Source organism: Odocoileus virginianus, chromosome 5 (assembly GCF_023699985.2).
Source record: "Odocoileus virginianus isolate 20LAN1187 ecotype Illinois chromosome 5, Ovbor_1.2, whole genome shotgun sequence".
Classification (NCBI taxonomy): Eukaryota; Metazoa; Chordata; class Mammalia; order Artiodactyla; family Cervidae; genus Odocoileus; species Odocoileus virginianus.
The window spans coordinates 81,937,738-81,964,870 of NC_069678.1; the positions used below are offsets into that span (position 1 = coordinate 81,937,738).

Consider the following 27,133-nt stretch of genomic DNA (forward strand, 5'->3'; position numbering starts at 1 on the left):
TCCACGCCCCTTCCTAGAGCGGGGCTTCTTCCGTCCCGGAGCCCCGCCCGGCTCCCGCCTCCCGCGCCGCTACCCCTTTGCTGGGGAGGTGGCGTCAGACTTCCTGATCGCCGCGGGCCATGCCACCGCAAGTCCCAACTGTCCAGCTCCCAGTCCCTAGCATTTCAGCAGTCTGGACACTAGAGGATTCCAAACATTTCAGCTGTTTTCTGGACAACCCCTGGAGCTGCCACTGGTAACGCACACCCACGAGCTGGAACCCAGCATCCCTCAAACAAGTGCTTTCCTTCAGGACTCTCAGTTCCTAACGGGATACCACCATCCACTCTGGTGTGCCCATACCAGAAACTTGAAAGTGAGTCGTCCTTGATCCCACCCTCCTTCAGTTTCTCGCGCTCAGTTCTTCTCTCATCTCAGAGTATACCTTTCAAGGTCTTTTAAACCTTCTCATGTCCACCTCTGTGTATCTCCTACTTATCCTTCTAGACCTGTTTGAAAAATATAATTTCTTCTCTACTTCAATCTCTACCCTCAGTATGGCTTGTCCAGATTTTTATCAGACCACTCCAGGGACGGGACCTTGTGTGAGTCATGAGTGAACCCAGAGCTCTGGCACAGCGCTTGGCATAGGCAAGACCTCCCTGTGTGTTTCTTCAGTTGCTATACCTACCTTGGATTTACTGCTGTAGTTCATAATCTTACTGAGCTCTCTAAATTTGCAGCTGTCTCCCATCTGGACTTCTGATCTCCAGCTTTTTTCTCTGTACCCCATCCTTCACACTGCATGCAGTGTGATCTTCCTAACGTGCAAAATTGACCCTCTTTCCTTCTTCCCCTTTAAATCTTTCAGTGGTTCTCCACTGAGATGATCTGCATACAGGTCATCTCTGATCTGCTCTGCCTGCTTCTCCAGACTCCTCTTCTACCATTCCTGCTCTCTTCTTTTGCCTTCCTGACACTCAGCTTTGCAGAGCTACCTGTAGCTCTTTGAGCACTCCATACTCTGCATTCTGGGCTAGATTATTCTCCATGCACCCTTATTCCCTGCCTGGTTAACTATTGTTCATCCTACAGGACTCTGGGTGGGAAGACTTCACATTTCCCCCAATGTTGGGTAAGTTGCTTCCTCTTTAGTTTTCACAGTCCCTTGGCTTCACTTTGAATTTGGATATTTTGATTATTTGGACCTGTCCCTTCTCCCTGGGAGCTCATCTCCATGCAGTCACCCAGCACATGGTCTGGCATGAAGAAGAAATCCGTGGGAAGGAGAGGAGGATGTTTATTAGAGAAGTTCTGAGCCCAGCTGGAGGGCTGGGAGGCAATCTAGGATTCAGGGCCAGACAGACTCAACCTGACTTGGTTCTTCACATATATGTGTGCTTAGAAAAGTCACTTCTCTCTAGGCCCGTTTCCTTAGCAATAAATTGGGGCAACGAATCCTAACTTGTACAGTTGCTATGAGTGTAAAGTGAGGTAATGGTTAAAGGCTTAGGTAACCCAGCAGGGGCTAAGTAAATGGGAAGCCAAAACAGAAACCAGTACCCTCTGATTTCAAAGCCAAGTTTGATGATTTTTTAAACAACATAATTGAGCAACTACTACATGCCAGGCATTGTGTATAGATCAGGGAATTCGAGCTTCACCTTCTACCTGTTCCCCTTGTGTTTTACATTCTGACAAAACTGAGCTGCTGGTGGGTCCCCAGATACATCATTCTGTGTTACACCTCTGTGTTGCTTTGGTCGGGAATATCTTCTCTTCCTCGTCCACCAAAGTAAATTCCTGCTCTGTTCAGTCATTACCTCCTCTGTGAAACTTTTTTTTTTTTTCTCTGTGAATCTTATTCTGATTTTTCTTTTTCCACTGTGCTGTCCTAGAAACTTATTTACACTCTCATCATAGCATTTAAAGCACTTAGAAATTATCTATCCGCAACCCCTTGAAGGCAAGGACACTGGGCTGAGCATGAGTACTAGATAAATGGTTGAGTAAAGCCAGGGAGTAAAGAACGATGTTTTTGCCTTAGAGAGCCCCCCTCCCCCAATCTAATGAAAGAGTGAGTCTCATCATGATAGATAAAGTATGTTCACAATTCTTCACAGTTCCTCATATCATGAGCTGCATTTCCTCATCCCTTGATTATGTATTATCCCTGTGACTTGCTCTGCCAAGTGATGGGTGAGTTCCAGAGTCTAGGCCTCAAGAGGCCTTGCAGCTTTGGCTTTTGCCCTCTTGGCATGACACTGCCCTGAGACTGCCAAGTAAGGCAGTCAGTCTAACCTACTGGAGGATGACAGACCACATGAAAGAAAATCAAGACCTCTGATCTCCCAGACATGTGGTGAGGCCATTTTGGACTTTCCAGCCCAGCTAGTCCTCCAGCTGAATGAGCTTCATGAATGAGGAAAGGTCTAGTCAACTGACAGAATCATGAGAAATCACAGTTGTCTTGAGCCACTAAGTTTGGGGATGGCTTGTTATATAATTGTGGATAAAGGAAACATTAAATGGGTGATCACAGTATAGGATGATCAGAGCAATGACAGGGACATGCAGGGGTCATGAGAAGAGAATGCTAACCCAGAAAGGCTTCCTAGAGCAGAGGAGAATGGGGCAGTTTGTTGAAGAATAAATACAAATTTGTTGGGTTCGGGTAAAATAACCCCATTAAAAACAGCATGTGTAAAAACACACAGAGGCAAGAAAGGAATGGCACAGCCAAGGAGTGGTTAGCATTAATCTGGCGAGCATAGACCACAGGATTCACAGGAGGCAGTATTAGGAATGGAAGCTGGAAATACAGCTTGAATCTAAATCACAGAGGCCTTGGTGCCATTCCTTAGCACACCTAGCCTGTGCCTAGCATGCCATGTCTGTGCCTGATGGTTACTCTCCCTGGATCAGCAAATAGTGGGGCTGATGCTATGACTGAAGTAGAGAGAAGAGCCTCCAAAGGCAGGATTCTGTTTCCCTTGGGAGTAGAATTCTCTGGGATGGAGCCTTATCTCCCTATCCCAGAATTGCTTCAAGTTGGGTCATTGCTCCATCTCGAAGCAGGCTTGTCTAGGTGAGGATTGACTGCCTTTCTCAAACTAGGGCTCACAAGGGTAGGGATCCTTCCCCAGAGCTGAAACACTGGGCTCTGTACTTTGAGTAGCATACAGAAGCATTGAGCAGAGGAGGTGCCAGGGGAAGCTGGTGTGCAGTCTGCACCCTGATGCCAGGCTGTGTCAGTGGGGAGGAAGAGGCACCCAGAGAGAAGACCTCAAATTCCAGGAAAGGCTTCCTGAGTGCCAGCAGTGACCCTGGTTCCCTGCCCCAGATGACAGGTCCCTGCCGCCTTGTCTGTCTGCATTAGTCAGGGTTGCGTTTCCCTTTTCACATCACGGCTCCCTGAGAAGCCCCACTGCCATTTAGGCACATGTTCCTTGGAGCAGGCCTTGTGTTATACCCTCTGACTGGGGCTCCTGCAGGTGGGGCTCTGTCTCTTCTCAGACACAAGCTTCTTGGGAAGCCCTTTCTCCTTTTCTCCACAAAGAAGGTCTGGATAAGCTGGGATGTTCCCCTTAAGTCTCCTCCTGCTTTGCTGCTTGAGGATTGTATGGTTATTCCTATCCTGTTTGCCCAAGGCACTCACAGGCAGTATTCCACCCCTGCTATGGTCTGGCAGAATTGATGGCTCTTTGCTCAGGGGATTCTGGTTTTGAAGTGTGAAGTCTTTAGGTGATGCTGGGCTACATCCCTGGGTCCTCGATGACACTGAACCCTAGAGGGCAGATGGCTGGGATGCTTCAGAAGAGCCCACCCAGGCCCAGATGACCTTGGCATCTCTCCCTAAAGTCCGTCTATGTAAGGCATGTTCCGTGTGCCTTCTGGTTCACTTAGGGTCACTAGACACAGGGGGAACCACAGTTCAGTCCTTCACGCCCTCCCTCCCCGCCCCATCTTCCAGGGAGAGAAGGAGTTAACTTCGGGTTAACTCTGAAGGACTCATCCAAGTGCCCAGCCCGCCCCTGCTTACCTGATATCTGTCTGAGTGGTGCAGGTCGTCGGTGGCTGATGAGTGTGGTGATGCCGTTGGAGACTCTCCTTCCCTCTTGATGGAAGCAGACAACAAGAGGGACTGAAAGAAGAAAAAGGACACATGGCCTCAGGCTGAGTGAGACCTACAGTCCATCCCCTAGGGTGTCCGGTCCTATGGAGCTTTTAGGAGAGAGGCAGAGAAAAGGAGGGCAGAGGGGTGGAGGCTACACTTGAGATTCTAAAGGCATGTGGTCAGGCCCCGGAGTCTGGTTGTGGGAGAGGATGGACTGATCCTGGGATGGGTGGAGGCCCCTGGAGAGGGTCCAGTAGCTCCACCCCAACTAATCTCTGTCCCCATGGGGCAGGCCTCCTAGGAGGCTGAGACTGTATAGGCTTTGTTCTCCCGTAGGGAGCAGAGACTCTGGGACCCTGAAGGGTTGGGGTCTAGCCACATCCCTGCCACTCTGCTTGCCCCTAATACAGGCTGGTGGCAGCCCCACTGTGGAGACAGTAAATTAAATAGCATGTATGAGTCTCCTCCGTGCAGCTAGGGATATGTGCCGGCTCTACTTCTCCCTGCACTGTGGCGGCGACCCCAGCAAAAATCGCAGCAAAACTAATCCCCCCTGTGTCAATCCCGCACGGCCTCTTCTACATACGCCCGCAGTTTAGATTAATAAACTGTCTGCTTTAAACTGTGCACGAGGTCCACAATTCTAAATACCACATGGCACGTTCAGCCTGCTCTTGCTGGCTCGTGCCAAGGCCTGTTCAGCTGCAAACTGGGGGCCTGGAGGCCTGAAAGCAATCCATACTTCCCGCACCCCCCCGCCCCCCGCAACCCCCCACCTTCTCCAGCCTGCATAGCCCTGAGCCGGAAGCATACAATTCCCTCGGAGGCCTCCCCAGCCTAGAAAACCATGCCAAATCGCCAGTGACAGCGCAGAGAAAGCAATCTGGGAAAGATGGAGCAGCCATTTATCCTTCATCTCCGACTGAGCCTTAGGATGTGACCCGCATGCGGTGGCCACGCTGCACATCCTTACGCCTGAGGGCCCTGGGAGGGGAGGGGGCAGCTGCCGGTCTGGCAGGGCTCCCTGACTCGGCCTCAGCCCAGGAGTTGGATCAGGGAGGAGGCCGGGCAGGGTCTGGGGTGGGATTCTCTGCAACTCGGAGCCCCTTCCTCACCCACTCCAGCCCAGTGGGAGGCCTAGTGGGTGCCTCAGCCCCCAGCTCAGAGAAGAGGTGGGCTTTCAGGCAAAGTACTCCTCCTCTGGTCCCAAGGAGGATGCTGAGGAGGGACGACATCATGGGGCCCCCGCCCTTCCATCAGGAGAAAGCTTGAGCTCGTTTGCTTGCGTGCTCTCTCGCTGATTCTCTCTAGGTTAGAAGCCCTGAGAGGCCTCAGAATTACACCTGGGGCAAGCGGAATAAAAAAAGGTCACTGGCGCTTTTTAAACATGGACCAAAAAGCAGTAAAATGTGTTTTGAAAAAAAAATCCCGGCATTAAATCATGACTTTTTGCCTGGCTCTTCGCCTCATTAAAAGTGGCCTTTTGGAAGGTAAAATTATCATTGTAAGCGATAAGATCTTTAAGAAAATAATTCACGGCTTCTTCACCCTTTAATATGATAGCCGCCACCGGCTAATTTTTTTCTTAATGGCAACGAGGCCATCAATCTTGTCTGAGGCCCCCTCGCCCTCTCCTCCTCCTCCCTCCCTCCTTTTCCCTGTCCTCTCAATCTCTTGGTTGAACCTTATACCTCATGCCTTTTCCACCCATGACCTGCTTCCCTAAAGCCTGGGTCAAGGCAGAAGACAGACCCTGAAACCCTCAGCTCTCGGGGTGTGAGCCTATATCTAGAAGTGAATAAGTGATGGCCATTGCCTCCGAATCTGATTATCAATAATCCAGATGTCGGTGGTTGCAGGAACCCGCACATGTTTAAGATTTCCTGTGTAAGTATTCTGATGGGCTGGGTGTAGGTGAGTGGGTGTGCATCTGTGTATGTGGGGAACCAAGTATGGATGTGGTATGTGTCTGTGTTTGTGCTTTGAACACAGGCCTCACTGGGGTCAAGTCCCCAGCCCTGCCAGCTGCGCTTAGGTGTCAGGTCAGTGGTTGTGCCTGACCTGGTGACCTGTCTCTCTTAACCACAGCCATTGAAGACTGCAGGCTGGGCCAGGCTTAACCAGTGTGACTTCTCCCCCCGCATCTTTTCCCATTAGGGCTGGGAGGGCTTTGCTTCCTTGGCCAGGGCCTGCATCTGTCCAGGGCTGGGCTAGGTCCCTGCCCCTCCTCTATCCACCTTGCTGTGTTGAGTGCATGAAGGTGCAGAGTCCACTCCTTTAGACAGGCCTGGAGGGGAGATGGGCCAACCCCCTGGAAATAATATTGTCACTCTGGCTCCTTTTCCCAAAATTGCCCTCTCAGAGTTCACCTGTGCCTGTAAGCCATCTAAACACGACAGCCTCCTTCTCCAGCCCTCCTGTTTGACATCTGACTACCCCAGATAATTTGGAATTTTTTTCCTTTAGGACCCCAGGACATCATGCTCTCCTGTGCCCCTCCTCACTCATCACTGTTCCTCTTCTGCTCCTTCCCTGGCTCTGGGGCCTTCTCTTGACCCTGCCCCCACAGGAGTCCCAGGCTCTTTTCTTGGCTTCTGCTTTAATCTCTCCACACACACTCACTGACTGATTTCATCCATTCTGAGGAATTCCTTGGCAGGCCAGTGGTTTGGACTCTGTACTTGCACTGCCAAGGGTGCAGATTCAGCCCCTGGTTGGGGAACTGAGATCCTACAAGCCCTGTGGCATAGCCGGAAAGTAAGTTTCATCCATTTAGCACTCATTCCTCACTCCCTATAGAAAGGGCTGAGGATTCCTGCCTTTACAAGTCATTGTGAGAATTTGTTAAGACAGGATGCCACCTTACTGAGGGGTCGGGGAAAGAGGACACTCAGTAGGTAAGGGTTTAGTCTTCCTCCCCAGGTCCCCACTCCTCCAAAACGTCATCCCCCTTGGGGACACAGTACCGTCTACCTCTGTGGCCACCTATGAGAGTTCTCGGTTTGAGTCATGCCATCCTGCTGAGGCCTCTGGCCCCTCTTTTGAGCCACTGTCCTTCACTCTTCCTTTCTCCATCTGATGCTTTCAAGCTTCCCTTTCATAGTGTCTGTTCAGAGAGTCAGATGGTCTCAAATGAGCCCTACATCCTCTCTGGCTCCCTGCTGCCCTCAGGACAAAGCACATGCACTCATCCCATGGTCTGGCTTTCTAAGGCCCTGCACCAGCTGTCTTGACCTGCATGTCTATATTTTTCTTTACCTGCTGCAGCTCACCTTCCTCCTTTTGCGTCTCTCCAGACTTACAGTGTCTGGGTCCCCCACTCTCCTGGTTCATTCTTGGCTTTGACCCCATCCTGACTGGAAGAGGAGGGAGTCAGATGAGCATACTCCAGCTCCCACTCAGACTGCAGGCATGTGCTTGAGTGCACAGGGCAGCCCGAGACCCCAGGCCGGGGATCCAAGAAGAGCTTTTTCTCAGGAACCAGTTCTGGGTGGGCCTACACTAGGATGCATAGGAAAAAACACACAATTGTCCACCTACCTTGGGGGTGCCTGGAGCCATGGCATCCTTCAGAAGGGAATTCTTGCTGCCAAGAAAGAAGAGAACAGGGTGACCATTCCACTTGCTGCCCAGGGCATGCAAGAGAACAGCAAGAAGACCTCAGGGGGAGAAGACAGCCAGTGTTGTCCAGCTTAGCTCAGCCAAGCCCCACCCAGCCAGCTCAGCCTCCACTGGGGGCCAGGGGCCAGAGTTGGCTCCTGTGCGGGGGTACAGACGCGAGGCATGGCAGGCTCTCTTGTGGATCTGAGGGAAGGGGCTTTACCTGCCCCATCCTATCAGCCCTGAGGATTCCGCCTGTCCTACCCCCTCCCCTCCATCCCCTATCCCCAGCCTGCACTTAGCTCCTATGGGAGTGGGGTGATGGAACTGACATGGCTCTTGTCACTTCTCCCTCCAACATGCTGCAAACTGCGTTAGGCCAGGAATGATCTCCTCCTGATTCAATTTGTCAGCCCCAGGCCCTCCGGCATCGGGCGCGGCAGGCGGGCGGGAGCTGGGCCCTGAAATATGGTGGGTGGCTCAGAGCAGGCGGGGGCTGGGGTGGGGGAGGTGATGGATGGGCTGTGGGGGAGGCGAGGACTGTGTTTAATAACAAAATTGGTATGCAAGGCCACATCCCAGCGCTAAGCATGAGTGATCCAGAGCCACAAAGTATTACAAATCCCCGCTAAACAGATGCTGACAATGGAACAAGACGTATCAAATCAGATCCACTTCAGAAACATTAATATCCCTGTTCCTGTCCCTCCCGCCCTACTGCCCCCCTCTGTGCTCACCACATCTGTGCTCACACATTCATGCACGTGCTATCACATGCACACAAACACACGCACACACAGGCGCCGGCTGAAACACGGCAGGAGGCAGAAACTGCCCCTTCGCATAGGATTCCCATGCACATACAAGCAGTATAGGTAGAGCACACCCAAGAGATCCATACAGCACAAGATACACACCCAGGGCAGGTACCTAGGGCACATGCAGGCCGTGTGTACACAGGGAACACTCACAGGGAAAGGCATAAACACACCTAATATGTGAGCATAGGCATAGGCAGATCATAAAGTAGAAGTTTTCCATCCAGGGCCATTTTGCCCCCCAGAGGACAGCTGGCAACATTTGGAGACATTTTTGATTGTCACAACAGGGAGTGGGTAGTTTTCTACTGGCATGTAGTGGGTGTAGGGGATTAACCACCCTAGAGGGTACTGGATAGCCCCTCACAACAAGAAACTACCCAGCCCAAATGTTAATAGTGCTGAGGCCGAGAAACCCTGGTGTAAAGGTGGATACGCACAGATCCATTGTCTCTAATTCTGTCAACGTGTCGTCACACTGAGGTTCAGACATGCGCTCAGAGGCGCAGGCAGGGTCGTGTTACCAGGGCCGTGTCCTTAAAGACATTCACAACTGTCACCCAGGCCTGGATGAAGAGCTGCTCACGGGCCCACCTTCACACAAGCATGCACAGGTACAGACACCCACGTGTGCTGACACACGCCCAACACTCAGGCACCCACAGATGCAGCCATAGATGGACACACCCACAGAAGCAGACATGTACATCATAGTGAAGGGGCCGGTAGCCTTGGCAGCAGGCTGAGACTAAGATCTGAGTGTAAAAACAGCTCGGGGTGGGGTGGGGGTGGGGGGGTGTGGGTTTGATTTCTGGTCAGGGAACTAAGATCCTGCATGGCACATTATGTGGCCAAAATATTAAAAACAAACAAAAAACCAACAGCTGTCTCCCTGTCTGATCATGCAGTGGGGGCATCACAGGAAAGGACCACCGGACTGGGTTCCATTCAGTGGCATTTTGTTCATAAATGGTCCCCATATTCCTGCTCCTGATGCGGGCACAAGGGATAGAGGAAATGGAGCTGCCGTTAAGGAACAACTAGATGTGAGTCTGTTACTTTTATCTTTCCTTCACTCCGTCAACAAGTGCTGCTGTTGCCCTGATACCGGCCCCACTCCTGGACCTACAGGTAGAGAAATGAGGCATCTATTATATGACAGTGTTCCCACCAGACCCCTGGACTGAGGTCTGAGTGTTTTCTGAGCAGAATCAGGGTGAAATGGAAGAGGAAAGACTGAACAATTATTGTGTACCCACCACACATGACAGGAATGGGCTAGGAACTTCAGGGGTGTCATCTCTTTGATCTTCACAAAACCTTTACAGAGTCGACTGGCGGGCTGGGTGACACCTCACTGCTCACACAGTCCAGGCAGGGTTTGGGATTTGCGTTCCTATCTAACAAAGTCCAGAGTGCTGCTTTTCGGTTGGCCCCACTGCCTCCTAAAGACACTCAGGATGGAGGGCTGAGCCCTGAGTTCTTTTACTCTCTCCACTTTGGGGAGGGCCCTGCTGTCTCTGAGCTTTCATTTACTCTGCTGGTGAACAGAAATGAAGACATTCAGGGCCAGGATGTCCAGCCTCTCTCCCTTGGCCAGTCCTCTGGATCTTTTCCTGCAGTCCTCTGCACCTACCCTCCAGGTGGACTGGTCAGACTCCTTCCCTCTCCCTGAGCAAGCACCACCACCCTCTCCCCGCCCCCCGCCCGCCCTACCTTTCCTCCAACAACCTGATCACCTCCAGGTGTGCTTGCTTTCCCCAGAGAGAGGAGTCTGGCGAGGGGCCCACCTTGGAGAGGAGAGCTCTGAGCCCCGAGCCGCTGGCAGCCAGGCTCCCGCCCAGCCCATCCACTCGGCTCTGCCTTCGTCCCTCCCAGTTTCCACAGCCCGCCCCCAACGATTTCCTCCCTTCTCAGTCACTCGCTGCCTAGTGATCCATGGGTTTTAAATTATAACTGGGACCCAGGAAACGCGTTCCTAAGTACAATATTCATGGGCTGGGCTGACACTTTTAATTAAGGTGATTTACACTGAATTATCCTTGGAAATAAAGAAATGGTGTGCTGCCCGGGAATAAACCATCATCACCAGCCGCCTTTGTAAGTTACACTTCGTTTTAATCTATTTGGGGAATTGTTTATCTAGTTCATTACCCAACCAAACACCGAGGCCAGTCTTAAATAAGGCTTAAGTGGGGGTGGGGGCAACTGCTATCTCCACACCCCGCCTCTCTAGAGTCACCCAGCCTCCCTCTGGCTCCTTCCAGCCCCTTTAAAACACTGACTAGACCAGATCTCAGAGTGGCTAAGGAAGCCTCCAGAAAAAGGTCTCTGAGCTCAGGGCCCTCCAAGCCAAGCCTCAGTTTCAGCTCTGTGTGATCTCTGAAAGAGTCCAAGGTTCTTTCCTATTTCTGGGTAGAAACTCCTGTCTGAGGGCCACAGAGAAGTTTGGGGACCACTGGCCAACCTGCCCGTCAATCTCCAGCTTCCATCTATGTTCCTGCCCGTCTGTCCCGTCTGTCTGTCTGTCCACATCCACTCCCCACACTGTCACCATCCCAAAGAAAGCTTACAGCACCCAGAGCTCTGTCTGCAGTCTCCTCCTTGCCTCAGATACCTGCTTCTCTACCATCGATACCATTCCTGTGAGTCAAGTCAGAAAGCCAAGTCAGTAAGTGCCCCACAAGTAATCAGCTAACTTCTCTTGCTTTGTCCCCCACCAGTCTCTCACCATTCTCTTTCTTCTCTGTTCCCACTGCCACTGCCATTGTCCTAGGTGAGCCTCATCAAATGGACCCTGCCTAACTTCCTCACTTGCTTCCTTGCTTCTACCCCCAAATTCTGCTCCATGCCGCCTCCAGAGCGATTCTCCTACAGCTCAGCTCTCTGATTGAGCTTCTCCAGCTCACAGATGTTCTAATTTCCCCACGCCAAGTTGACCCTCCGGCATTGAAGGCTCTCCACTATCTGTCCCCAGTCTAACTTTGCTCTTCTTGGTCCAGCTAGCTGAGTCCTGGGGTAAGCTGGAATGCTTGTGCAGGACTAAGAGGGGTAAAGAGAGAGGATGAGGTGAGGGAGTGTGTGGGGGCACCACCTCTGTTCTGGAATGTAAAAGTGTTTTGAGAAGTGTGAGTTCTTTGCCAGCAGAAGTTCTGACTCTTCTTCCTGGGTCTGTCTGCCTGTGTGCCTGTGGGGATGAGCATCTGTGGGAAGTGGTTCTTTGAGGGGGTAGGAGTGAGCACATGTATATATGTTGGAATGGGGTGGGGGGTTGTGCCTGTATGTTGTCTACATACATTTGTGTTGGTGTCTGTGAAAACCAGCCAGCCCTAGTGTGGGACACTCAAGTCGTGTCCGACTGTTTGTGACCCCATGGCCAGAATACTGGACTGGGTAGCTGTTACCTTCTCCAAGGGATCTTCCCAACCCAGGGATCGGACCCAGGTCTCCGGCATTGCAGGCGGATTCTCTACCAGCTGAGCCACCAGGGAGGCCCAACCAGTGTGAGCCCTTCCGTGTGTCTAAAACAGCAGCATGCTCTGTGGGGGGCATGCTCTGCGCTGTTGGGCAGAAGGGGGCAGAGCGCGCAAACCAGGCCCACCCAGAGGGACCTCTGGGACCGACCCTGTGGGAGGGCGATGGAGGGAAAGGCACCCTGGCAGGAGCTGGCCAGGCTGAGGGGAGCGGGTGGGGGCTGGGGGCAGAGGAGGCACAGGGAGGGTGAGAGGGGGAGGGGAAAGAAAGGACAGGAGCCAAGAAGGGGACAGAGGGGAGGGCTGGAGAGCTGGGGACGCCCTCACCTGGGTTCTGCCCAGAGCACTCTGAGCGAGGCGCACACAGGCTCTGCCCTCCGGCAGGACTCGGTTTCCCCGTCTGTGAAATAACCTGGTCAAAGGCCCTTCTCAGGTCGAAACTGAGGTGGGGAAGAGGAGAGAGGGGCTCTCTGAGCCCTCCCAACCTCCTCTCCTCCCCTCCGGCCTCCGGGAGAGCGGGCAGGGGCGGGGCAAGGGCAGCCAAGGCTGGGGGCCCTCCCCGCCCACCCGGGCGCCGTGGCCCTCATCCCGGAGGGAGCTGACACGCTCCTTGGGAATTTATCACGCACCCAATTACAATGTTAATTGGCAAGTTCCTGAAATCAATTAATTCGCAAATTTTTTCCAATTAAAAATCCAGATAAATCACGAGGGCGGCGGCGGGGAGGTCCAGCCTGCAGTCCGGTGGGCGCAGCGGCCGCAGGGAGGGGGGCGCGAATAGGAGAGGGGAGGGGGCGGCGGGCGCGGCTGCCCTTGAACGCCTTTGCCGGCCGGTCGGACTGTCAGCGCGCCGGGCGCGGCGGGGCCGAGACAGATAAAACCATCGACCCGTCGCCGCCAGCGCTTCGGCTTTATCGATCCGACGGGAATTTCACTTGCTGTGCAGATCCCGCTGTCCGGCTGTCAGACACCGGGTTGAGGAGGGGGGAAACGTACCAGGGGTTAGGGGGTGCTGGGCTGGGCCTGGACGCGAGGGGCACAGACGTGGGGGACGCGTGACCTAACGGTGAGGGGCGCGGCTCCCGTGAGGCTGGGGGGCGGGGAGCGGAGAAACCGACCGGGGCCAAAAGGTGTGAAAGTAGGGGACCCTCTGAGAGGCTGTGGGGCAGGAGGGATTGCCGGAGGGTCACGGGTGGGGGTGGAACACTTATGTGGGCAGAAGTGGCTGTCCTGAGCAGTGCGTGGATGGGGCCTCAGGGGCTAGGCTGTGGTGTGGCCCCCAGTGAGGAGGCAGAAAGAGAGCTTGGGCCCCCACTCTCCAGACCTTCCCTCCATCTCTGCCTCTGGCCTCAGTTTCTGTTGAGAAGTCCTCCACCCAGAAGCACTCTTGCACAGCCAAGGTATGGAACTCAAATGCAGAAGGATGTTGCTTCCCCTCCCTGTTCTAGGCTAGTCCTGGGTGTGTGTTGCTGAGGGGAGGGAAAGTGGTTAAAATATGGGCTCTCGAGTCAGATTGCTTGGTTTTGACCCTTATCTTTACCACTTTACAGGCTGTGCAACCTTAGAGAAGTCACTTAACCTCTCTGTATCTCAGTTTCCTTGTCTGTAAAATGGAGTTAATAATTATTACCTACCCCAGTGGTAGCCCTTACCAGGTGGTGCAGTAAAGAATCTGCCTGCCAGTGCAGGAGACGCAAGAGATGCAGGTTTGATCCCTGGGTCTGGAACATCCCCTGGAGTAGGAAATGGCAATCTGCTCCAGTATTTCTGCCTGGGAAAATTCCATGGACAGAGGAGCCTGGTGGACTACAGTCCATGGGTTGCAAAAAGTGGGACAGGACTGAAGCAACTTAGCACACGCACGCACGCACACACACACACACACGTGGTTGTTGTGAAGATTGAATAAATTAGTATAAAGTTCTTGGCACACAGCATTCAACAAGACTATTATTATCATCATTAGTACAGTCTCCTGTGGTAAGCCCATAGATTCTTTGGTACTCTTCCCTTCAAAGCTTCCCTGGTGGCTCAGCTGGTAAAAATCTGCTAGCAACGAAGGAGACCTGGGTTCGATCCCTGGGTTGGGAAGATCCCCTGGAGAAGGGAATGCTACCCACTCCAGTATTGTGGCCTGGAGAATCCCATGGACTGTATAGTCTGTGGGGTCTCAAAGAGTCGGACATGACTGAGCAACTTTCACTTTACTTCAAGAGGTAGAGCTTATAGTGTTTAATTCTCCTCTGTGGAGTGTGGGCTGGACTTGCTGACCTGCTTCTAGTGAGTAGAATAAAATATATTAGAAGCCATAGTGTATGACTTCCCAGACTAGATCGTAAAAGGCATTGTGGCTTCCTCTCTAGCCTCTCTCTTGTATCACTTCCTCTGTGGGAAGTCAACCGCCATGTCTTAGGGAAACTCTAGTAACCCTATGGAGAGACCTGCACGTTGAGGAACTGAGGCCTCCTGTCAACAGCTTGTGAGTGAACCATCCTGGGAAGGGGTCCTGCAGCCCCAGTCAAACCTTCAGACATCCTGGCTCCAGAAACTGTGAAATACTGTTTGCTGTTTTTAAGCCATGATGTTTGGGGAGAATTTGTAACACAGCAATAGATAAGTAGTGTTTTGACCTTCGAAATTCAGCCCAGGCCTCACCTCCCTCAGGAGGCCTTCTCTGCTCTGTGCTGGGTTCAGTACCTTCTTGTTTCTCCCACAGCTCCTGTTTGTCCCATAGAGCAGTCTCTGTCCCTCAAGGTTGCTAATGCCTCGCTCTCCTTACTCCTATTATGTATGAGCTCCTAAGGGTGGGACCATTTCTTTCTTTTTTAATTGAAGTATAGTTGATTTGCAACATTGTGCCAATACACACTGGAGAAGGCAATGGCACCCCACTCCAGTACTCTTGCCTGGAAAATCCCATGGACGGAGGAGCCTGGTAGGCTGCAGTCCATGGGGCCATTAAGAGTCAGACACGACTGAGCGACTTCACTTTCACTTTCCACTTTAATGCATTGGAGAAGGAAACGGCAACCCACTCCAGTGTTCTTGCCTGCAGAATCCCAGGGACAGGGGAGCCTGGTGGGCTGCCGTCTATGCGGTCGCATAGAGTCGGACACGACTCAAGCGACTTAGCAGCAGCAGCCAATACACGCTGTACACAATATAGTCTGCTATACACAATATAGTCTGCTGTACAACACAGTGACTCAGTTATATATATATATATATACATACTTTTTTTTAAGTTTTCTTTTCCATTCTGATTTACCCCGGGAGATTGAATATAGTCCCCTGTGCGATACAGTAGGACCTTGTTGTTTATCCATTCTAAATGTAAGAAATAGTTTGCATCTACCAACCCCAAATCCCTAGTCCGTCCCTTTCCCTCCCTCCTCCTTGGCAACCACAAGTCTGTTCTCTATGTCTGTGAGTCTGTTTCTGTTTTGTGGATAAGTTCATTTGTTCCATATTTTAGATTCCACATATAAGGGACATCATATAGTATTTATCTTTCTCTTTCTAACTTACTTCACTTAGTAGGATAATCTCTGGTTGCCTCTGTATTGCTGCAAATGGCATTATTTTGTTCCTTTTTATGACTCAGTAGCATTCCATTGTGTATATGTACCACCTCTTCTTTATTCATCTGTTGATGGACATGTAGGTTGTTTCCATGGTTTGCCTGTTGTGAATAGTGATGCTATGAACATAGGGGTGCATGTATCTTTTTGAATTATAGTTTTGTCTGGGTATAGGCCCAAGAGTGGCATTGCTGCATCATATGGTAATCCTATTTTTAGTTTGCTGAGGAATGTCCATACTGCTCTCCAAAGTGGCTACACCAACTTACATGGGACGATTTCTGGTTCACCTTTGGGCCCCTGCACCCTGCATGGGGGGTTAGGTGAGAAGGTAGAGGAAGGAGGCTCAGTCAAGTCTGCCGACTTGAACTGATCCAGGTTTGGGGACTGGGAATCGTGGGGCAGGCTGTTCCCAGTGGCTGACCGTATTTCCCAGAATCGCTCGAGCCCACATGCTCTTCTGTAAGAGGAGCTTGCCCCTTCTCCATCAAAAGGTGGGGTACATGTCCCTGCCCCTAAAATCTGGGTAGGTTAACACTGCCAAGAGAGTATAGCAGAAGTGATGTTAAGTGATTTCTGAGATTAGGTTAATAAAAGGTGATCTAGCTTCGATCTCATTGGCTGGAACATTTTGCTTTCGTGCTTTCAGCTGCCACACTGTGAGCTATCATGCTCACAGGACAAGGAGCAGCCGTGTGTAAGTGCTTTGGTTACAGCCCCAGCTGAGGTCCCTGCTGACGGCCAACATCAACCACCAGACGTGTGAATGAAGGAGCCAGGTGATCCCAGCTCCCAGGCACCAAGCCTTCCTAGCTGGGGCCCCAGACAGGGTGAAGCAGACACAAGCCACCCCCTCTGTGTTCTGTCTGAATTCCTGACCCCACAGAGTCCATGAGCATCATGAAATGGTTGCTTTAAACCCCTAAGCTTTGGGGCAATTTGTTCCTCTGCTCCCTTTGACAGCCTTGGCCTTTCTGGGAGGAGGCTCCACCGGGTCCTTCAGGCAGGGACAAGGAGGATGGGGTGGAGCAAGGGGGACACGCCTGAGCACGTTCTCAAGGTTGTCACCTTTCACACCTTGAGATTCGTAGGGAAGGTGGATGGCACCCCCAGGCTGCACTTCCCAGGGAGCTGCCAGCCCCAGTCCCTGCTTCTATTACCCTGCTCTGAGGCTCCTCCCCTTTCCAGGTCCTCCTGTGCCTTTTTGAGACTTAAGGCTCACTCTCCTCACATCTCCAGAAACAGAGCAAGCAGAGAAAGGCAGCACCATTCAGCTGGAGGAGCTGAGGATTGAAAGCCAGGTGGAGAATGGCAGCAGGGTCTTGCCGCCTGTGAGAGGCTGGGACCTGGTAGCCAGAACCCTGAGAGGAGGCCTCTGGCAGGTGGCTTACCTGGCGGGCAGCTGGGCCAGCTGCTCTAGTTCTTGCTCCATATGCTCCTGTAGCTCGCTGGGCCTCAGCAGGACCTGACAGATGGGGCAAATAGGGGCCTGGCTGTCAAACAGTGCTGCTGCCTTTTTCTTACCTGGTGAGGGAAGAAGAAGAGACAGACATATAAGCTGGGCTATATGTGGAGAGAAAAGCCATGTCCCAGTCCTCCACTCCAAGCCTCTGCTGCCTCCTAGGGCTTCTTGGCCTGGAGGAAGGGTGAGCCTGAGGGTCTCAGAGCCCATGCACATTATTCCACTTTGCAGCTCCAGAGGCTGTGGCCGTGCACAGCACCTCCTCAGCCAGCTGCCCCTCTCGGAAATCTATCAGGATGCAATCAATGCTCTGTGCAATCAAACCTTGATCACTTCATTTCACACGTTAGTGAAGCAGGTCTTGGTTTAATCACAGCATCAGCCAGAATATCCAAGGCCCCCTCTGTCACTCCTTTTCTCTCAGCTTTCACACTTTCCAAAGTGGGAGAAGAAAGAAAAGAGGGAGAAAAGGGATCGTTTTCCTGCAGTCATTCAACAAACATTGTCTGATGTCTGTGCTGAACCAGGCCTAGTGCATAGCAGTGGGGACACAGAATATAACCAGATCTAGTCCCTGCCCTGAGATACTCACAGTCGAGTGGGAAAGAGCGAAAGGGACCAGGGTGACTGCCAGGGTAGTATTCTCTCCCAGCCCCTCAGTTTTCCCCAGGCTCCTTTCCATGGCCTCTCCTTGCCTCTCTGACTGTGGGACCATCTTGTGTATTCTTATTGGCTCTCACTCCCACCTGTGCCCTGCTGACATCCGTTTCTCTGCCCCAGATCCCTCCCATTTCTCCAGACCCCTATAGCCAAACACTTAATGGACATCAATGCCTGAATGTCCTACAAGAATCTCAAACTCGACCATCTAGAATCGAGTACTTGGACTTTGTTGGCAGTCCAGTGGTTAAGAATCCACCTGCCAATGCAGGGTACACAGGTTTGATCCCTGGTCTGGAAAGATGCCACATGCTGGGGAGCAACCAAGCCCGTGTACCACAACTACTGAGCCCATGTGCCCTAGAACCCAGCTCTGCAACAAGAGAAGCCACCGCAGTGAGAAGCCTGTGCACAACTGGAGAGTAACCCTGGCTTGCCACAAGAGAAAGACCGCATGTGACAACAAAGACCCAGTGCTCTTCTCAGTGAAAGACGCCTGCACTCACTTGGTCACCCAAGCCAGCAACCTTCACTTTGCCCTCAGCCCCTTCCTTGCTATATGCCCCCTCCCACATCCATTTAACCACCAAGTCCTGTCCGTTCTGCTTCAGTATTCCTGGAATCTACATTTTCCCAGTTCAGGTCTCACTCCTCACTCGGATAACCTCACTGGCTGCTGTGAGTCTAACAGATTCTGAGCTCTTCCCCTCCAAAGTGCCTTTCAAATTGTGTACCCCCAATACACAAGCATACGTGGATCTAGCACTGGCTATGCTGACTTGGGGGCCTCCCGGGAGCCTAAACTCTGTCCCTGATGGTAACCAGAGCACACTCTGCTAGGAAGGGGCCTGGAGTTTGCCTAGTGCACTTCTTGGGATTCCTAAACCCCCACCCTTGCCACTCTCCCCAGCCAGTGATCCCCTAGCCTTTGCTTATAGGCACAGGGTTGAGGAGCTCTATTCATCTAGAAACATCCCTGACTATCCATGTAAACTCTGATTGTAGGAAGGAATACTTTTTTAGCTTAAGGTCAGATCTTTCTCCCTGCTTCTTCTTTCTTCTGGTGCTTGGAGAGGGTCAAAATCAGCTTTTAGAGAGATAAAGTCCACGCCAGTGATGACTAGGTGGTTGACTGGGTAGGGTTGCTAGATTAAATACAAAATGCCCAGTTGAATTTCACATAAACAATATTATTTTTAGTGTAAGTTTTCCATGGCAAAAGGGGGAAACTTATACTAAAAATAATATTAATTGTTTATGTGAAATGCAATTGGGCATCTTGTAGCTTCCCTGATAGCTCAGTTGGTAAAGAATCCACCTGCAATGCAGGAGACCCCGGTTCGATTCCTGGGTTGGGAAGATCTGATGGAAAAGGGATAGGCTACCCACTCCAATATTCTTGGGCTTCCCTTGTGGCTTAGCTGGTAAAGAATCCACCTGCGATGCAGGAGACCTGGGTTTGATCCCTGGGTTGGGAAGATCCCCTGGAGAAGGGAAAGGCTACCCAGTTCAGTTTCTGGCCTGGAGAATTCCAAGGACTGTATAGTCCATGGGGTCACAAAGAGTTGGACACGATAGAGCAACTTTCACTTTGACTTTAGTATAATTATGTCTCAACTATTGCACAGGATATACTTACGTTAAAAGTTATTCATTGTTTTTCTAGAATTCAGATTTACCTGAATGTCTTATATTTTTATTTGCTAGTTCTAGCAACCCTATGTCTGAGGGAGTTCCCCATTCAGGCTGAACATAAGAACCTATCTCCCTTTGACACAATATAATAGCTCTCCTGGATGCCCAGACTAGATCAGCTAAGTACTCAGAGGAGGGAGTGATTCATCCCAGGTATGTGTTCTGAGGAGTGGAAAAAGAGAAGGCTTAACCAAAGAAACAAAATTTAAGATGTGCCTTAGAAGAATTCCAGGCAGAGAATGGGAGCAAAGGAATGAATGAATGAATGAATAAATTGTGAGCTTCTTGTGGGCGGGACCATTTCTTAGTCATTTTTTAATCTGTAGACAATTGAAAAAAGACCTGACATAGATTAGATTCTCAGTGATGAAACAAAATAGTGGAGAAGACGAAGGGAAGGAGGAGAGGTAGAAATGAAGAGCTGATTATCCCAGAAGCCAGATGACCTTTGCAGAACCGGGAAGTCTGCTCTGGAGGCTTTGTGTGTGGCAGGGTCGAGTAGGGGTGGCTCTAGTCGGTGTGGCTAGGTCTCTGAGGAGGGGAAGGGGTCTACTGATCATATGCCCTGGTCACTGTGCCCCAGATGTTCAGGGGATAGCTGAAAGGCAGCTCTGAGTAAGAGAAGCAGATGTGGCCCTGGTCTCGGAGTGAAGAGGTGAGGATTCTAGACTCATTCTATAATAATCTTCATTCAGCCAGAGAATCTCAGAGGTGAGTGAGACCCTAGAAATTCGGCAAGCCATTATCTTTATTTTACAGATGGGGAAACTGAGGCTCAGAACTGGGCAGGGATCCCTGTACTTGACTCATGATCTCACTGCTTCATTTATTTATTCATTCATCAAATATTTATCAAACAGGTATTATTCTAGGAGAAATGGGCTCAGAGATAAAGAAAACACAGTCTTGGCCTTAAGAAGATCACAAACCAGCGAGAAAACTGGAAAAGAAAGTCAGTGACTGCAGTCAGTGCAGCCTTAGTCAGGGCTGAGGGAGGCAGGAATGGGTGCTTGTGGTGGTGATGGGGGGAGCAGGAAGGGGCCAGAGGAGAGTGGTAATGCTTGCTGGCGGGAATGGAGGATGACTAAGGGACAACTGACAAGGCTGCTGAAATCGAGCATTGAGGTAGGGGCTGGGACAGAAGGGGGAAATGGTGAGAGACAAGAATAGAGAAAGGTTAGGATCTAGGGCATGAGGTCAGAGTTGAGGTGGAAATATCAGGGTTTCAGCCCCCTCTACCTGGGGACCATATATGGTTCTTAGGACTGCCAGAGCCCCAGTTCCTCCCTCTCCACCTGGGAGCAGGCATCAGCATTCCCATATACCTGTGCTCAGTTCATCTGCTTTCCTGCCACAGGGATCTTCTACTTTTCCGAGCTTGGCCTCAGTTTCCCTGTTGGGACAATGGGTCCTCTTCCTGGCTCCCAACTTCAGAAAAAGCAGTCACAGGGATCAGCCCGGGGACCCCTCAGCCTATGGCCTGCATCCCATCCCCATGTTCTCAGGGGGTGTCAGCATAGCAGGTGTCAGCATGGCCATGGGCCCCCTGCTTCCCCTCCCCCACTGTGTTCCCTATAATTTTATATTGAGACCTGTGGTCATGACGTGGGTTTTACTGCACTAACGACATGGCCTGCCCAGGTTTAATGACAAAATCCATACTCTGGCCCTGGGCCTGCTCCTCGTTTGCATAATTCCCAGAATACAGCTCCCTGAAGCTTTTGACCTGGGCCATTACAGTGGCCATAAAACGGGCCATAAAACCGCTGGGGATGGCCCAGAGGAGTGGGCTGTGGTCCTTTGGGGGTGGGAAGGCACTCTTCAACCCCTTACTCTTCCGAGGCATCCTCGGACTCTCCTTCCACAATTCCCAGAATCTGGGAAGTCCCTCTCAGACTGGAGAGGCCTCCAGAAATCCTTAGTCCAGCTGCCCTTCTGATGCAGGAATCCCTTCTCCAACACCGCTGCCAGCATCGCAGGTAGGCAGACCAGCCCAGCAGGGGCAGGCTGTCAGAAAGCATCTTCTCCTTGAGCATTCTTCACTCCAGCCCGTGGCCCCCTACCCCTGAACCCACCAAAGCTCTCCGCCACAGGTGGATGCAGGTCAGAGGCGCCTAGGTTGAATCCCCTTCGGTCTTCAGGAAGCCTAGCTCCCTAGGGAGGTCAAGAGCCAGGCTGAGCAGCATCGTGGGGAGACGTGGGCAGCATGAGGGGCTGGGGACAGGGACTGGGACGGGCTGTCAGTGCTAAAGATGATGAATGGGGGAGGTGAGGCGGGAGGCCGGGTGTTATCGGCAGTGGATGGCGGTGCGGGCGCTCGCCGCTTCTGCTAATCCCCGGGCGCTGCCTCAGCCCTCGCACTGATAACGAGGAAATGGGACTGACAACAATTTTTAGCTGAGAGATTCTTCACCAAAATGCCAGGCGGCCGGAGGTCTGACAGCGCCTGATTGAGTGTGTGAGTGTGTCGAGGGGGAGGCGCGCGGCCCCCTCCCCTCCCATGCAAAGATGGATCGCTCATTCCGCCTCCCGTCCACATTCATTACCGCACCTCCCTCCCGCCACCCCGCCGCCGCCGCTGTGCCTGCCACCTCCGCTTCTCCGCCTGCCACAGGTATCCCCCCAGCAGGAGGAGGAAGGGCCGCAGAGGGGCCTGGCCCTACCCACAGCCTAACACAGGGCATCGCAGGCGCCCGGAGCAGAGTCAGGGCTAAGACGGGCTCTGCCTGGAGGCTCCCTAGGGGTGGGGCCTCCAGAGGGTCCCTTCCCCTTTCTGGGGTACCTCCCCACCAGCAAACAGCCAGGCTCCACCAGAAAGTGACCGCCTGTGGTTGTGAGTGGGGACAGGCCTGCTGAGGAGCAGCCCGCCAGACAAGTAGCTTTTCCCTGACCTGAGCCAGGCAGGGACCAGTCCAGGCCTCAAGCCTTGATCAAGGCCTCAGGTACCTGGGGTCCCAGATCAGCCCTCTGCTGCCCCCCTCTGTTGGGAGCTGCTGGCCACTGGGAGCAGGCAGCTCAGGGGCTGGGCGGCTACTTCTCTGCCATCTTTCCCATCATCCACGGTGAGGCCTGGTGCAGAACTGGGCCCTGGAGGACGAGGGTCTCACTCAAAGAGAAAGCCCACCCTTCCTCAATCACTAACTCACGTCCCACCCTGCAACTCCCCACCCTGCGATTGCCTCTCCAGCTTGGTCCATTTGGTTTTGTCCCAGTTCTGTTGGCTGTGGGCTCCATTCTTTCCTCTCTGCTTGTTTAAGGAGCAAACCCCAACCTCATCATCTTTTCTCCACAGACCACAAAAGGCAGAGTTTGACTGCCTGGTGTCTGATTTAAGAATGGGGAGGGTTAAAATGAGGGGGAGGCTAACTCTAATGATATGTGGCAAGAGAGGATGGAACTTTCTGAAGTACCTATGTGGGGCTTCCCTGGTAGTCCCGTGGTTAGGAACCCGCCTTCCAATGCAGGGGACGTGGGTCCGATCCCTTGTGGGGGAACTAAGATCTCACATACCTTGGGGCAATGAAGCCTGCCAGCCACAACTACAGAACCCACACGCTGCCACGAAGGATCGGTGTGTGCCACAACTAAGACGTGACACAGCCAAATAAATAATAAAAAGAGTACATGTGTGTATACACATGTGTTTGCATATACACACATGTGTGACCTGCCCTTCCCCTCTTGCAGTCCCAGTAGAAGAGCTTCCACTTCCCAATGACCAAGAGTCTTTGAGTAGAGTTGCCTCTTACTAGCTGTGAGACCTTGGGCCAATCACTTAACACTTCTGAGTTTGAGATTCTTCTTGAAACAAGGATGATAAAATTTACTCAGCACCTTTGTGAGGTTCTAGTTAAATCAGGGCTGTGTATGCAAGAGATGAGTCACCATTATCTCTAGTAAGACCCTGGCACAGTTTTGCTGTTTGTGTCTATATCTACCGCATCCTGACACCAGATTGGCCTTGCTCTATACTCAGCCTTCTTCCCTGCTGTGATCAAGATTGTATACCACTCAGTAGGCACCTTGGGCCTTTCAGCTTCTCTGGAGCTACTTTTCTTCATATCCATCCATACCCACATTCTATTTACTTGTTTGTTTGTCAATATGACCACTCATCCTTTATCCATTATCTGCCCACTAATAATAATAACTGTTTATGGAGGGTTACTGTATGTTAGGCTACAGATTAATGCTGCATCTATTTTATTTCATTTAATCTTTACAACAATCCTGTGAGGTAGGTATAATATATTTGTATCATATTGATGAGGAAAATGGAGCTTAGAACAATGAAATGACAGAGGTGGAAGGTTCAGAGCAGAGATTTAAATCTAGATCTGTCTGATTCCAAAGCCAGTGCTCTTAACCACTGCACAATACCTGGCTACATACCTACCTAGCCTATCACCTAGGTAATGATTCAGTAAACATTGACAAATGTCAGCTGAGTACCAAGATGGGGCTGCTACAGTATGGATGCCATGCAATAATGAACATACACTCTCTGCCCTCAGGGAGGTTAGGCACTAATTGTGGATAGACATTCAACAAATATCCCCAGCATGGTCTTAGAACAAGGGAAGTACATGGAACTATGGGAGTAGACTATCTTGCCTGGGAGGTAGAAGAAGTGATTTTAAAGCAAAGCCTTGAAGGATGAGTGGGAACCAGTTCAAGCAATGATAGTGGAGGAGTAGTGTTCTATAGTACATAGAATACAGCATGTTTGAAGGTAGAGGGATAAAGCCTAAGTGAAGAAATGAGAAGGGTTCAATGTGGCTGGAGCAGAGAGCGAGGGGAAGAGTATTGAGAGCTGATGATAGAGAAGCCAGATCCCAGAGGACTTTCCACTGTATTAAGGATTTTGGCTTATTATTATTTTTTAACATACAGTGAGAAGTCATTGAAGAGTTTTAAGTAGGGGAGTGACATCTCAGACTTTCATCTTAAAAAGGTCATTCTAACTGCAAATCAGAGAAAGGTCTAAGGGGATAAGAGCAAGGGCAGGAAGGTCATCTAGGGGGTTATCTCACTAACTGAGGTGAGACACGATGGTGACCTGCTCTAGCAAGATGCTGTGGATGACAATGAGATGAACAGAAGCAGGTGGACTGGACATGGGGGTTCAAGGACACAGAGGAGTCAAGGATGGCTCCAAGCTGTCTGACTTGAACAGCTGCTAGGTGGCAGACCATTTACTGACTTGTGGAACACAAGGAAGGGCAGCAGGCTTGATAAGGAAGAAAATGATGAGCTCTGTTTTGGATGAACTTAGTTTGAGGAACAGTTAAGACATACCCCATGAAAATGCTCAGTAGGCACTATATGTGAGCCAGAGCTAGAAGGATAGTACTGGAAATGCTGACATGTAGATAAGGACTGAAATTCACCAGCACTGCATCCTCTGTGCCTTGAACAATGTCTTGCACATGGTATATACTCCACAAAAGTTTTAAGAGTAGGTGAGATCACCTAGGGTGAGGGCACAGGAAGAAGAGGCTGGAACAGAATGCTGAGGAACTCCAACAGGTGGAGGAAGTTTTAGTCACTGAAGACTAAGAACAGCCAAGAGGAGGATGCAAACACGGTGATGTCATCAAAAGCAAGTAGGGAAGGGTTTCAAGGAGCGGGGAGCATTGTCCATAGGGTTGCATGCTGCTGAGAGGTTAAGAACACAAGGCATGCAAAGTGTCCCTTCCACCCATCGAGTCCACAGTACCACCATCTATCCCACCTCATCCAGACAAGCCACCACTCTCCCCTCTCACTCATCTGCTTCCTCCTTCTCTTCTCTCCAGAAAACCGTGATTGGTGCCTCTCCTGAGTGTGGGACAGGAAGAGTTAACCTGCTGACAGACGGCATTTTTTACCTTCAGTCAATATGAACAAGGCCCCAAGACTATGATTCCAAACATCTGGATTTCATCAATATGTGATCTGTCATCGTATATTGGCATTCCCCAGTCCCCGCGCCAGAGCAATGCGGCTGGTTTTATTAATACGTCAAATACATTATCCGTGTAATACACTTGTCTGGCTGGGGCCTCCCGCTGGGGCGGGGCGGCGGATTTGAATGTATGATGAATCAGTTTGCATTACATGTTCGTAAGTCATCATTTGTCAGGATTAATAGGCATCCCTGGTCGAGGGGGTGGGGGTGGGGCGGGCAGAGGAGAGACGTGTATTTAGCTATGGCCCATCCTTATCTGCCAGTGCCCAGGGATGCCCTGAAAACCGCTCTGCACCCTTCTGCCCAGACCCCAGGGCAAGTGGCTGGTGGTCTGGTGATATTTTTAGCAGTTCCAGAATCACTTGGAAGCAAAGAGGCCTATTTGTCTCTGCTTTGGGCTTGCCATGCAACCAAAAAGGGTATGGCAGGGACCGTTTGCACGGACTGGCTAACTCTTGCTCATCCTTTAAGACTCTGAATTCTTTCTTTCCTGACTCCTCCAGACTGCACCAGGTGCCTCCTCTGTGTTCCCATAGTTTCCTGTGCTACCTCTGGTCACACCGTGTTACAGTTGCTTATCATTGTGTCTGTCACTTTCTTTACACTGTAAATTTCTTGTGGGCAGGGAGTGACTTGTTTATTGCTTTAGTCCCAGAAGATCCCCTGGAGAAGGGCATGGCAACCCACTCCAGTATTCTTGCCTGGAGAATCCCATGGACAGTGGAACCTGGAGGACTACAGTCCATGGGGTTGCAAAGAGTCAGACACAACTGAGTGACACTTTCAACTTTCAGTATCTTGCAGAGGGCATAACCCAAAGTAAGAGGATATTAGTGTAAGTAGAAACAAATACATATTCCTTGAATGAATGAATAAATGATTGTTGACCTGGCTAAACCCCCGGAAGACGTGGATGTCAGCTGGGAGATGTTGTGGAGGTTTTATCTGGTTCCTTGCTTCTACCTTGCCCCTGGTCTGATCATTTATCTACTGTACATGATCTTCACTTGCTCCTCTTCCTGCCATAGGGAAGACTCCCTCACAGCACCGGGTTGCATACAGGTGACATATAAACTCAGGATCCACAGGGTTGACATGTTCACGCCCACATGCGTTTGCGATCCTCCCTTCCCTCTACTCTGCCGGCAGAAACCTACATTGGTGCTGCCCACTCCATATGGCCTCCTGCCAGCTCCACAGGTTCTTGTGAAACTGGAGCCTCGCTGGTGCCCTGCCCCCTACTGTGAGGGATACCATTTACTGTCTATAGCAATGGACGAGGCATGGCTCTTGGGGGGCCAGTAGCAACATCTGCAAGATATCCAGGTGGAGGTCAGTCTGCGGGTAGTTGAGGCTCACACTTGGGCTGTAGCTGGAGCCAAGGACTCTGGGCCAAGGCACTGTCAAGCTCACTAAGTCTTGGGCATGGACCCTAAACCCTTGACCTCATGAGCCTCTGCTCCAGCCAGGTGCACCAGCCAGCCTGTTTAGAGGCTGTCGGGGCTTCAGGGGTCACAGCTATTTCATACCACTGAACTTGGCTGCCCCAGACACAACTGCAGCCTCTCCTCTTAGCTAACTTCCCCTCCTCCCTTAGCTAATCACTTCCAGACAGTGCCCTGTGCTGGGCCAGGCCTGTGGTGGGTGGGGCAGGTGGGCCTCCCAGAGTTCCCTGGGATTAGGCTTTATTATAAACTGCAGAAAAGGGCCCAGTTCAGGAAAACATCCACATATGGACATGCACAAATATCCTTTCAAATGTCTGGACACACACATGCGCGCGTGAGCGCTGGCACAC

General features: G+C 51.4%; 1 protein-coding gene and 1 long non-coding RNA gene across 5 annotated transcripts in view; one reads left to right on the top strand and one right to left on the bottom strand.

Moving 5' to 3' along the window:
* On the top strand, window positions 1–25,498 carry LOC110139533 (uncharacterized). Its single transcript, XR_011487907.1, has 2 exons — window positions 1–355; window positions 25,184–25,498. It is a non-coding gene; the product is annotated as an uncharacterized lncRNA (long non-coding RNA).
* Window positions 1–27,133, bottom strand: part of RNF220 (ring finger protein 220) — a 271,239-nt gene that overhangs the window by 19,864 nt on the left and 224,242 nt on the right. For 2 of the 4 annotated variants that reach the window (XM_020897457.2, XM_020897459.2), the window contains exons 3-5: window positions 16,960–17,092; window positions 7,637–7,682; window positions 4,022–4,123 (exon numbers count right to left, since the gene is read on the bottom strand). In XM_020897457.2, coding sequence (XP_020753116.2) covers window positions 4,022–4,123; window positions 7,637–7,682; window positions 16,960–17,092 — 281 coding nt within the window. Of the gene's footprint in view, window positions 1–4,021; window positions 4,124–7,636; window positions 7,683–8,028; window positions 8,073–8,954; window positions 8,978–16,959; window positions 17,093–27,133 lie in introns of those variants that run through there. The other 2 variants (XM_020897460.2, XM_070468267.1) reach the window with 2 other exon arrangements.